General features: G+C 45.4%; 2 protein-coding genes across 2 annotated transcripts; both read right to left on the bottom strand.

Annotated features, from left to right (window-relative positions):
* Positions 1–4,573: 4,573 nt before the first annotated feature.
* LOC128259724 (thioredoxin reductase 2, mitochondrial) lies at positions 4,574–6,357 on the bottom strand. The gene is given in 2 exon segments (XM_052992273.1): positions 4,574–5,071; positions 5,073–6,357. Coding segments are annotated over 2 exon segments (1,557 nt in total). The 5' UTR covers positions 6,237–6,357; the 3' UTR covers positions 4,574–4,678.
* A 1,028-nt stretch (positions 6,358–7,385) lies between these two features.
* On the bottom strand, positions 7,386–8,653 carry LOC128259738 (uncharacterized). Its single transcript, XM_052992288.1, is given in 4 exon segments — positions 7,386–8,223; positions 8,280–8,403; positions 8,405–8,453; positions 8,504–8,653. Coding segments are annotated over 4 exon segments (537 nt in total). The 5' UTR covers positions 8,589–8,653; the 3' UTR covers positions 7,386–7,944.
* Positions 8,654–11,552: the final 2,899 nt, after the last annotated feature.

An 11,552-nucleotide genomic window follows, 5' to 3' on the forward strand; every position in this document is an offset into this window, starting at 1 on the left:
AAAGAAAATGAAATACCCATCTTTGATTCGAATATGCACTACGCTTTTATAAGAATAGTATATTTTTATAATATACAAAATTGGAGAGTCAGTTTAGAGAAAACACTATTTAAGAAAAAGGAATGGATTCCTGTATTTTAGAATACCATTTAAAAAAATTTCTTTTTTTAAGAAAACGTTTCAAATTAGTCAAATTTTTCTTTTTATGTTTAAGAACAATATTTGTATGAGTGTGGGAGTCCTATTTGATCCTCAGCGAATAGGTCTGTTTATATGAAAACAAACAAAAATCGGTAAGATTTTGTTGTTTTTAAATAAACAACTATATAAGTAGGGGCTAGTTTCTTAAAAGTGCAAGGATTTATGAACTTGCTAAGGTTATTTTAAATTAAACAAATATAACAGTTCTTCTTGGAAAGAACTTTTAGTGAAAACTGGCTTGATCGTCACGCGGCCACCGCTGCCACGAAGCCCCGCCTTCAGTTTAGTCCTTGCTACATTTCTCCTGGCCACATGATTTTATCATTCTGTGAGTGCGAGCAAAGTTTGCAGAGGGTCGCGGAACGTCTGGGTCAGTACAATTGCTTTTATGAAATTAAATTACGACACACATATTTAAGTACTCCTGGAAAAGCTCGACGGCGGAGAAAACCATGTTTGGATGGAAAGCTGGTAGCATAAGTGGTTTCAGTGCATCATGGGAACCGCTGGGCTAAGGAACAGGATGAAAGGAAACAGTCCCTAAATGACTAAAACTAATCAATTAACGTCCATCGCAATCGATAATCAATTTTAATTTGAATTACTCCATTAATTGGATGAGGATTTGATATAAAATTATCGTCAAGTGTCCGCCAGCCAAGCCTCAGACAAAGAGGCTTTTTGTAATGCAATCAACAGAGACAGAAATGCCAGCGTTCCATTGAATTGTGCGTGTTTTTTTCTTCGGATGTGAGATGACGAACGAGTCCTGACCGCAAAACTCAATAGACACATGCCGAAGTTAAAGCTGCAAATGTAATTAAATAATTGAAATTAAACATCCAAATCGAGGGCGCAGAAGGAACTCGAAAACTACATAAATACATCAAATAATCAACACATTATCAACTTTTACGTAATTACACATCCAGCATGCAGGGCAGAAGCAGAAGCAGAAGCAGAAACAGTTGCAGATGCAGATTCAGATCCAGATACTAAAGCAGATGGAGCCGTAGATGCAGATAAAGTTCGATCCGAGCAGATGCGGAAGGCAACTCAAACAAGCTCAACAATGGGCATCGGCAAACAAGGCTGAATGACAAACAGACGGACTGACAGACAGACAGACAGACAGACAGACAGACAGTCCGAACAACAATTGCGGCGTAATTTGGTAAATGGAAATGGATACATTTAATAACTAAACTAAATAGAAAGCCACCCTGCTTGCCGGTGGTCTCATCCTGCGTCGGTCTCCGTCCCTAATGGATATTTGTTTGTTTGCATGGAAATTCGAAATTAAACTATTGAATCATTGAAAGCCCTTTGACTCGGCCAGTCCGTGAACGTGAAACGTGTCCGGCTCCGGATTCTCCGATTTCCCTCCACCTGTCCCGGCATCCGTGTCCCTATCCGCCCAAGCTCGGCAAACAAATCAAACTGTGATTGCAGAACTTAATGGGATTTAAAAATTCTAAATTGCTAAACAAGACTTAAGCTTCTGCCTCCTGTCGAAGGTGTATGAGTGCCACGCCCCATGTAACCACAAGCTGCTGTGGCTGCGTGCACAAAGTGGAATTGTTTGTAATGCGTTGATGAGAACGACAACAGGCCGACTTCCCCTCTCAGCGGGGAAGTGGGAAGGAGGGGTCGCAAGGACCCTCACCGGAGATTAATTTAAATGAGATTTTTAATTTACTTTGGCCTATTGAGGCGGCAGCGAGCGGGCTTTTGTTCATGCGCTGATTGCACAATTTTGCGGCGCTTGCCGATTAACTTGCCAACGTCTCAACTGCAATGCCAGAACAATTTCTGTGCCGCTTCGCACTCGAGAGCACTCAATCAGGAGAGGAGAATCAGAAATAGAAATAAAAATAGAAATATAAATAGAAATAGAAGGGAGCAACCACTTGGACACGCAATCAGAGGAAACTTTTCCGCACTTTCCCAGCATTGTAATTCAAGACCTGCCCGCCTTTCCCCGAGCAGGTCAAGCTGCCAACGACCGAAAAACCGGAGAACAATAAAAGGAGCAACAATGCAATTGCCGAATCCAGCTCCGAGCAGCTGCAGATGAAAATAGTTTAAGTGCAAAATTTTACGCTTTATCGAATTACCCGCGGGTGCTTTAACTTACAGCCAAACTTCGGGACGAGCAAAACTTTACCGCCCACCGCCTTCTGGCGCAGCTCGCAATTTATGATTCTAAGGTGTTGCAATGAAAACTAGCAGCTCCTTGCTCGATGTTGCCATTGCTGGGGCAAGTTGTTATATTCCTTACTGTCAGCCAGACCATTTGTTAAATGAGTTGGCAAAGCTAATCGAAAAGTTACTGCGAGTCCGAGGACTGTGGCGAAGATGCACTGCCTTGACCTGGTTCCGGGCTCCGGGCTCCGGGCTCCGGGTTACGGGCCACCTGGACACGGCCACTTCTGATGACCGGCACAAACAAACGAATAAATAACGCTGAGCCAAACAATTTAACCGGAGAGCATACGGAACTCAGGGGGCAGCAATAAAAAAATAATTTATAACAAAGGCGCCCGAGAAAGAGAGGCTGTGAAAAGAGCAGGAGAGAGCCAGCCCAAAATGCTAAAGTAAGATTTATGCAAATCGGAACTAAACATTAATCAAAATTTTTTATCCCTCGTTGTTTGTTGCTGCCATTGTGTGTGTGTGTGTGTGTGTGAGTGTGGCCCAGTTTCGCCAGATTCGGGCCACCGATACGGCAGGACTCGGAAGCGGAAACGGAAACGCAGGTCACCTCCAGGGGAACAAAGTGTTTTTCACCAAGAACTTCATAAATTAAAACTTCATATGTCAAAATGGCAATCGCTTCGGGGGTTTCCAACGCTTCCCCGAGTTTCCAAACGCGGCTGTGTCATTTATATTGAAGTGTCAAATCAGCAAAACGTGTGCCACACATCTGAACGAGCAGTTCGTCAGAGAAATTATGTTTTTTCTTTTCTCAAAAAAGGTTGAAACACTTAAGTTTACTATTTGCATCAAAAATATTATTTTTTCCGAGCGCTAGGCAATAAAAAAGATTTTAATCTGTTTAAGTAAAAGTCTTAAGATTTTAATGAAAGCAATATAAATTTCATTCAAATTTTTTTTTCTATTTAAATTAATATATAGAATATTTTAAGATTAAATAATGATACCATAATCTATTTGCAAACAATAATTTCGAAATTTTGCTTTCCTGCATTTCCTGCATTGCATTTTATTAAATTCAAATTATTACAATATTAAAAATACAAAAAATTTAACTTTTTAAAACTTCTACGAACCGTTTGTACTTTTTCATGATAATTGGCTGCTTCTGAGAAAAAGTCCCATGCAAACTCATATTTCATCAAATAAGGACTTCGCGAAAAATCCACCAAAATGGACTATGCATATATAAAACCCCTCTCTTTAAGTATTAAAGACAACGGATATTTTAAATACATTGACACGTTTTACACGCAACTTAAAGGCATGCCCATGGGATCACCTGCGTCTTTTGTAATTGCAGACACAGTTATAGAAAATCTGTTGAAGGACACGAAGTCCTTTACACAGATACCAAACCACAAACACCAAGAAACCAATAGAACAACAAAAAACGTATAAATCTGTAATATATTATATGTACCGAGACGATCTGAAAGATTTATGAAATCGGACTGCTATGTTACAAATTAAGTTAAAATCGCCAAAAAGTTGACTGAAACCTTGAAACGTATATTTAATAAATCTAAATCAAAAATAGAACCAATGGATAAAAGTAATTTAGTTTGTAAAATCCCATGTAACGGGAAGGACCAGCTGGCGTGTAATATATAGGAACGACTAAATCATAACTAAGGTCAAGGATGACCCAACATAAATTTGACTACAAGTCAAGACATCAAAACGTTTTTCAAAAAACAGCATTCATGGCCCACTGTTAAGAATGCGGCCACACGTCAACAACACCACAGAAAAAGGCTTACATTAGAAATGTTACCCATCATAGACACACAGACTAAGGTTAGACTAAATTATAAGACTAATGTCGACTGCTCTGCCCATATATACAGACACCTGTCGACTAACAAAAAACATTACAAGACTTTACTTTCGAATGGTGCAGACGTATAAATAATGAAAAGAAAACCTTAAATATTTTTAAAATATTTACTTTTCAGAAATAAAAAATATAGCTTTTATTTATAAAACAAAACACCTTTTGAATAGGTAAGAGTAAAGGTTCCAGTAACTCTAAAAATGTCTGGCATCAAATAACTAGGCTGATTTAATTGAGAAGCTTTTTGGCTATTAAGGATATTAAAAACTACTACTCCAGTCATGTTCAAATCTGTCCTGGAATCGCTCGAAACAGTGGTTAAACAGTGGACAGTGGTTAATAATTGTATTATTTTATAGCCAAGGTTTTTAGTTATGTGGTAGACGGTGAACTTGAACTATAAAAGTCTTGCCTTAATCCGCTCTAACTGCAACAGGAAGCCGGAGTGGGATCGCGACCTGACCGCTTGGTGATCGAGAGCCGCGTAAACTCCTCGGCGGTGGTGGGGTGGATGCCCACGGTGCTCAGCAGGGTCTTCACGGTGAGCCCCGACTTGAGGGCGGCGGCGAAGCCCTGGATGACCTCGCCGGCCACTGGGCCGATGTAGTGCAGGCCCAGGATCTTCTGGTCGCCGGATATCTCGGCCACGGCCTTCAGGTAGCAGTGCCGCACGCTCTTCTGCGGGATGAAGAACTCGGTGGGCTTGTAGTAGCCGTGGAGGACCTCGATGTTGTCGGCCCCGCGCAGCTCGATGGCCGTCTCCTCGGACATGCCCACGCAGCTGTACTCCAGGGGCGTGAAAACGGTGGTGGCCACAGTCGGCGTAGTCCATCAGCTGCGTGGCTCCGGCAAACAGACGCCGGGCCAGCAGGCGTCCCGCCAGGATGGCCACTGGAGTGAGCTCTGGCCGCCCGTAGACGATGTCGCCCACGGCGAAGATGTGCGGCACGCTGGTGGCCTCCGCCGCGTCCACCACGATCTTGTCGCCGTGGGTCCTCACGCCGGCGGCGGGCAGGTGGAGGTCCTCGACGAGCCCCCGTCGGCCGATGGCCCACAGCACGGTGTCGAAGACGTCGCTGCCGTCCGCCCCAGTGGCGGTGTTGTGGTACCGCACCAGCAGCCGTCCGTCCGCCTGCCGCTCCACCGAGCGCGGAATGGTGGTGCCCAGGAAGGGCACACCGCGCTCGGCCATCATGGCGGCCAGCAGCTCGGACATCTGGCGGTCGAAGCCGCGCAGCACGATGGAGCGCACCATCACGGTGGGCTCGTAGCCGAGGCCCTTCAGGAAGCAGGCGCACTCGAGGCCCACGTAGCCGGCGCCCACGACCAGGGTGCGGCCCGGTTCGCGCTCGTAGCTGAAGATGTCGTCGCTGGTGATGCCCAGCTCCACGGCGCCGGGGATGTCCGGGTAGCGCGGTCGTCCGCCCACGGCCACCACCACATGCTCGGCGGTCACCTGCCGGCGCTCGAGGCCCGACCTCGTTGCGTACTCGATGGTGTGGGGGTCGAGGAAGGCGCCCAGCGAGTTCACGTACTCCACCTTCTTGTCGCGCAGGTCCACGCGCGTCACCCAGTTGACCGACTTGATGTGGTTCTGCACGGAGCGCACCAGCTTGCGCCAGTCGGGCCGCAGGTCCTGGTCGTTCACGTTCCAGCCGTAGGCCACCGCCTCGTGCACCGCCTCGCCCAGCAGCGAGGCCTGGTGCATCAGCTTCTTGGGGATGCAGCCCACGTTCACGCAGGTGCCGCCGATGCCCCACCTGGTGCCCGCCGGACTGGGCTTCACGAAGTCAAAGCAGAGCACGCGGGCGCCGCAGTCGGCTGCCTCCTTGGCGCAGGCCAAACCGGCAGAGCCGCCGCCGAGCACCACCAGGTCGTAGTCGTGGCGCGGCTTGGAGGCCGCATGGCGGACCGACCCGATCCCGATGGAGGCACGCAGTCGTGGGCAGGAGGAGCACCTCATGAGCTTCAGGGCAGACATTTTGGGGATGGATCCAGAGATTTCCAGAGCAACAAACAGAAACTTCAAATTTACGATCCAGCACTGCCAACTTGTGCGAGTAAAATTGACTGTAAATGTGTTTGCAAGGGAGTAGGAAAAAATAATAAAGTAACATTCAGACTTACATTACATCACAATTACCATTTCTAATGTCTTTAAAGCATAACTGTGTTTACACTCAAAGCTTAATACTGAAATGTTTTCATTCGATTGGCAGTAGCAATATATTTCAAGTTGCAATGAAGTCACTACATTCTTACCAAGTTAAAGGGTTTGATTGATATCTGTGGTTTAAGTTTTTTTATTCTTGGTTCTTTTGTTTTACCATAATAGGAGATATTTCTATGTTTGAATTTTCGAAAAATCCGACAATTTTATTCTCATATTATTCCTTTACTGACAAATCGCATTGAAACAAAAACCGAAATGTCTTTATTATCCACGAATATTTTGTACCCTTCAATACAAAACCAATTCGAGCTGTTTAGTTTAGTAAAACTGATTTCAAAACTTATTCTAACAAACAAAATTACGAACTTCTCGTTTGGAATGACAGTTAAGCTTTCGTTAATGAAACGATTGTTAACAAAGTTTTTAATTGTAAGGTAAGTAGTCTTTCGATCCGTAGTTAAAGCAAGAATGCAATTCCGGTATTTTCATATTGTAAGGTTACACCTAATATCCTAAATTCTCGCCGGCTGCCAAATCACAATATATTCACTTAAAATATTTTTCCTTATTTTAATGGCTAATACTTTGCCATAAGCTGGAGATCTTTACTTAGTTTAGCTATAAGGACAAGAGGGTTCGGAGCTTTCGACTTTAGTGTGACGACATCACTATGCGTTACAACCATTCAATTGCAAAATGATTTATGTGAGTTAGCTTTGCAGCCAGTGGGACAAAAGTCCTGGTCAGCTGCAATCATTGGGGAACTACAAGTAGTTCAGGGGACTAATAGAGCGCTCTCTGGGCCCAGTTCTTCGTCGTAAGGACGTGCGTACCGATGGTTTCTTGGGAAAATCGACGGATATCTTAGGCAAATTCCCTCGCCCACCAGAGCACTTTCCACCCCACGAAGTAGCCGAACCTTTAGCATATATACAAATCCAGTGAAATGGTGAAATGTCAGTTTCAATGATTTATTCTCCTCGGCCATGGACCTTTGGAATTTTTGGCAGGCCGTTGGTAACCAGTTTCCTGCCCGGGCATCCCATCCTCCCCAATAAATGGCGTTCTGGTCTGCTGCCCGCCCAATCCCACGCCGATCCAAGCCATGTCCATGGCTTCCTAATTTCTAATCTAATATTTTTGCTTACGAGGGCTGGGCGGACGGGCGGCATGCGAAATTCCTTGCCTTGGATGCTTGGCCATGTCCAATGTCTGCTCTGGATATGATTTACTTTTGCGGTTTGTTTTTGGTGCGTTTAACCGCAAATATTTAATGGTTTTATTTCCCGATGCTCGGCCGGCCCTCAGCTGCGATTCATTTGTACATGTCCTGGTGTGCGGGTGTCCGGGTGTCCGGGTGTGCGGGTGTGCGTGCCGGGTATCTGTGTGCCTGCCGTTTTCTGGCATATTTATTAGTTGAACCGACGACCCAGTATTTGTAGATGCGGCAAGGTTAAGCCCCTGACTGATGGCGACCCAGTTAAAGGCGGCTGGGTCACTTCCAGTTTAACCGAACTTAGTGTTCTGGGCCATCGCCAATCGTGGGATGTGGCCTCTGGCGAGAAGGAGGCCGCTCTTCGAGGCCCTCCGTCTGCAGCTTCGTTGTGGCGACGATCAGAGCCAGGTGAAGTGTGCTCAGCAGAAGTCCGAGGACGACCAGAGGTCCGTAGTAGGCCCAGCAGAGATCGCTCCACCATAGGTACCAAGTCAGCCTCAGGAGGAACCCGAACAGGCGTTGGTAAACGTAGAAGTTCCACACCAGAACTGAGGCCACAAGCGGGCGGAAGTGATGGAGCTGGTGGGGGCATAGCTAAATTAGGACACCAAGGAATGATCTGCGTCTGCGTTTACCTGGCAAAGTGCTGGCAGAAGCAGCAAGCAGTTCACATACAGGTTCATGTTCCACAGGAAGTCGCTGAACTCCTTATGGTCCAAAAATGCACTATCTGTGTCTGCTGGCTGACGAGGGAAGAAGCTTGCTGATGAGGGGAATCCGTTGCCAAGCCCTCACATCAGTTGGCTTGACTACAAGGAATGCTTCAGCCATGTGGAACCGATCATGACGCAGAGCTTACCCTTGACAATGCGATTTACTTCCTTGGCTAAGTAGACCATCAGGCCGTTGAAGAAGAACAAGTAAAGAGCTGGCCTTCGAATCATGATGCGGCTTTAAAAAATATATATCAACTTGTTCTGACTCTGACGGGAGCAAAAGGGCAACTGGATTCAAACGCTTGGTGACTGAAAAAGGGAGACTAGCATTATAATATATAATAATAATACTTTTGATCTTACTAGCGCCCAAATGCAGAGTGCCCTGTTTTCTGTGACTAGCGTTGCTATGGCCATGAATTCCCAAGTAATTTCCATTTTGTATTCTTTTCTTTACAGGTAAGTGGCACCTATCTGCACTCGGGTGAGTACAATCGCCCTTATTTGCATTATCTCGGGGACTGGGCTAATTTAAATAAAAGAATTAATATCTGGAAATTCTCCAACAATGAAACTTTGCCAGGGTAACGCTGGAAAACTCTCGGAATTGATGCGATAAAAGTTTAATTCAAAGTAAGGTTTCCCTCCCGCTCTCCCCGCCGCCAACCTGGTAGGCCTAATGTGCTGACAATCGTTGGATTCCAGACCACTCAGACCTGGACTCCCTGGGCTTGGTATAATTTAAACTTTAAAATGACCAGAGTCGGGCCTAGGCAACAACAGAAAAGGCGGAATGCAGCCGAGGGAGGCGGAGAAGTACCGCGTAAACTTTTGCACAAGTTGTAAAAAATGAAAAAGTTTCGCCAATAAACATTAGAAAAACTTTTGCGCCTCGTCTCACCTTAGCATTTTATGATTTGAATCGCTCTGCACGCCCCCGGCCACGCCCCCACCATCAGTAGGCACAATGTCAGACCTTTTTGTGGTGGCACCTGCCTAGCGACAAGTTTATCAAATGCTCTTCCTCCCAGCCAAATGAAGCTCAATTTCGGAAAATCCTAAAAGTTATCTTTATTTTGCTGTCTGTTGTCAGGCAAACGACGAGGGCCACTTACGGGCTGAGTTGTGCCCTGGTTTGGGTTCGCAAGTGCCCGCACTTGGTGCTCTTTGGGTGCCGTCTTGGTAATCAGACAAAAGGTCAAATAATTCATCAAATATTAATTAAGTTTGCGCCTAATTAGTTTGATTCAGCGCCGAGACGCCGTCTTTTGCCCGCGGAGAGACATCAAAAAGGTGTTGGCTCCTGGCCTGGGGCACAATTCCGTCAAAAACGGGAGTGGGCAACACCCAAGCTGGGAAAACCATCCCGAGTTGGTTACAATTGCGCAATTAACGTGCAATTACCGCGGAGCCCATGAGGGAAGGCGGGAGCTCGGGTCAAAAGTTAAACAATTTGGTAAACAAAATATTTGTCAAATGTTGGCCGAGAGCAGGGCGCTGGAGCTAGATACTGACTGAATCGAAAATCCTTGGTAAATTAAAGAAAAGCCAACGTTCGCTCAGCAATTCGAACAATACCATAAAAGCTTCGAGAGAAAACCACTGGTTTGTTTGCTGAAATATTTGCAGATGGCAAACTTTTTGCTGCAATTATTTAATTTGTTGCCAATGCGAGGCATAAAGTGTTCAATTCTTTTCGATTTCCCTCCGTTGTGTCCGTTCCGGCATCCTGAGGAAAATGTTTCATTCCATGCACAAATATTTAATTTCGTTTATTGAAGTATTTGTTGTTTGGCTTGGCTTCCAAACAGTTTGCAAGGCGGTTGTGTGTTAGGGGGTTTGTCGGGGAGAACAGGAGGCGGGTGGCTTGGACAACACACGTGTATTGGCACACGCAACTTCTTGAACAACATTCCGTTCCGACAAAAGTCTTTTCTCGACCGGGAGGCTTGAGCGGGTTTCGGCCTTTATTTTAAGTTTCTTGTTTGTTTGTTTGTTTGCTGGTCCCACTTGAAACGAAAATGTTATTAATTAATTTGAAACTGTTGCTATTGACGAGGTTTCAGGAATTGGCCTGCCGGACAGAAGGATTTCACGTCGGCCTTGTGCCGAATTCGATTAGTTTACATAGGAAAGCTTATATTTGCTGGGGAATCATTTTTGGGATGAGATTCCTTATAACTTGGGTCACTTAAAACTGCTTGCCCAGGGAGAAATTCTGCGGCGGGATGCGAAATCCCTTTGAGTTTTACTCCAATTAATTAGAATTCCACATACAGAACTAATCTCAGAGTTAAGCATACTTATTTTCGCCTTAAATTGTTTTTGATATTCATAAACCAATTCACCCCATCGCCTCTCGTTCCCATTCCTGCAGAGGCCATAAAAGTGGGTCATAAAAATTCCAATAAATGCATAAGCCCAAATCCACAAAATTGGTTAGACATTGCCAAAAAGTCGGTTTTACGAGCCTTATGTCGAGGACCCCCTCCGCATGTTCAACTCCCCCCCGAGAATAAACGACTTGAAAATGTTTTTAATTGCAGACGAATATTTTGGGCAGATTACATAACTAGCATTCGAGAGCTCGTCTAGGCTCATAAAACCCAATTCCCACACACAAACGGTTGGGGAGTGGGATATCTGCTCTATAATGGCACATAAACCGTTTCGTATCCTGCATATATTTTTCAGCTCTGTGGCCAGCAGCAGCAGCACAAGCCACAATTAAAACCAAGCCAAGCTCAGCAAAATGTTGTGCGTAGATATTGCTCTACCACTCCTCCCGCCATTGCCCTCCTCGAAATCAAGTATACGACATGATAGCCACATTTTTGTGTGTGTGTGTGTGGCATTGGTGAGTCTGGTAAAGTGCGAATTACAACACTTCCTGCCGGGCTCCCCAGTGCGGCTTTCTTTAACGAATACGGCATTCGACCGAAAACCTTCTCCCACTTCGTATGCTCACGAGGTGGAAATTTTCGAGCCTCGAAGTAGGGAATGCATGGGGTCTATACTACTCGTTCGAACACGGCATTGTGTCGAATTTTGGACTTTGGAAACCAAATCTATTCGAAATGCCATACAATGCGCTTAATTGCTCGCACTTGACCAACACTCAGCTGACTTAAGCCAAAGTCGGAGCTGAGCCCGACTTTGGTGGATGGAGATTGGTAGCTTAACAACGTAGTA

Source organism: Drosophila gunungcola (genome assembly GCF_025200985.1).
Source record: "Drosophila gunungcola strain Sukarami chromosome 3L unlocalized genomic scaffold, Dgunungcola_SK_2 000009F, whole genome shotgun sequence".
Taxonomy (NCBI): Eukaryota; Metazoa; Arthropoda; class Insecta; order Diptera; family Drosophilidae; genus Drosophila; species Drosophila gunungcola.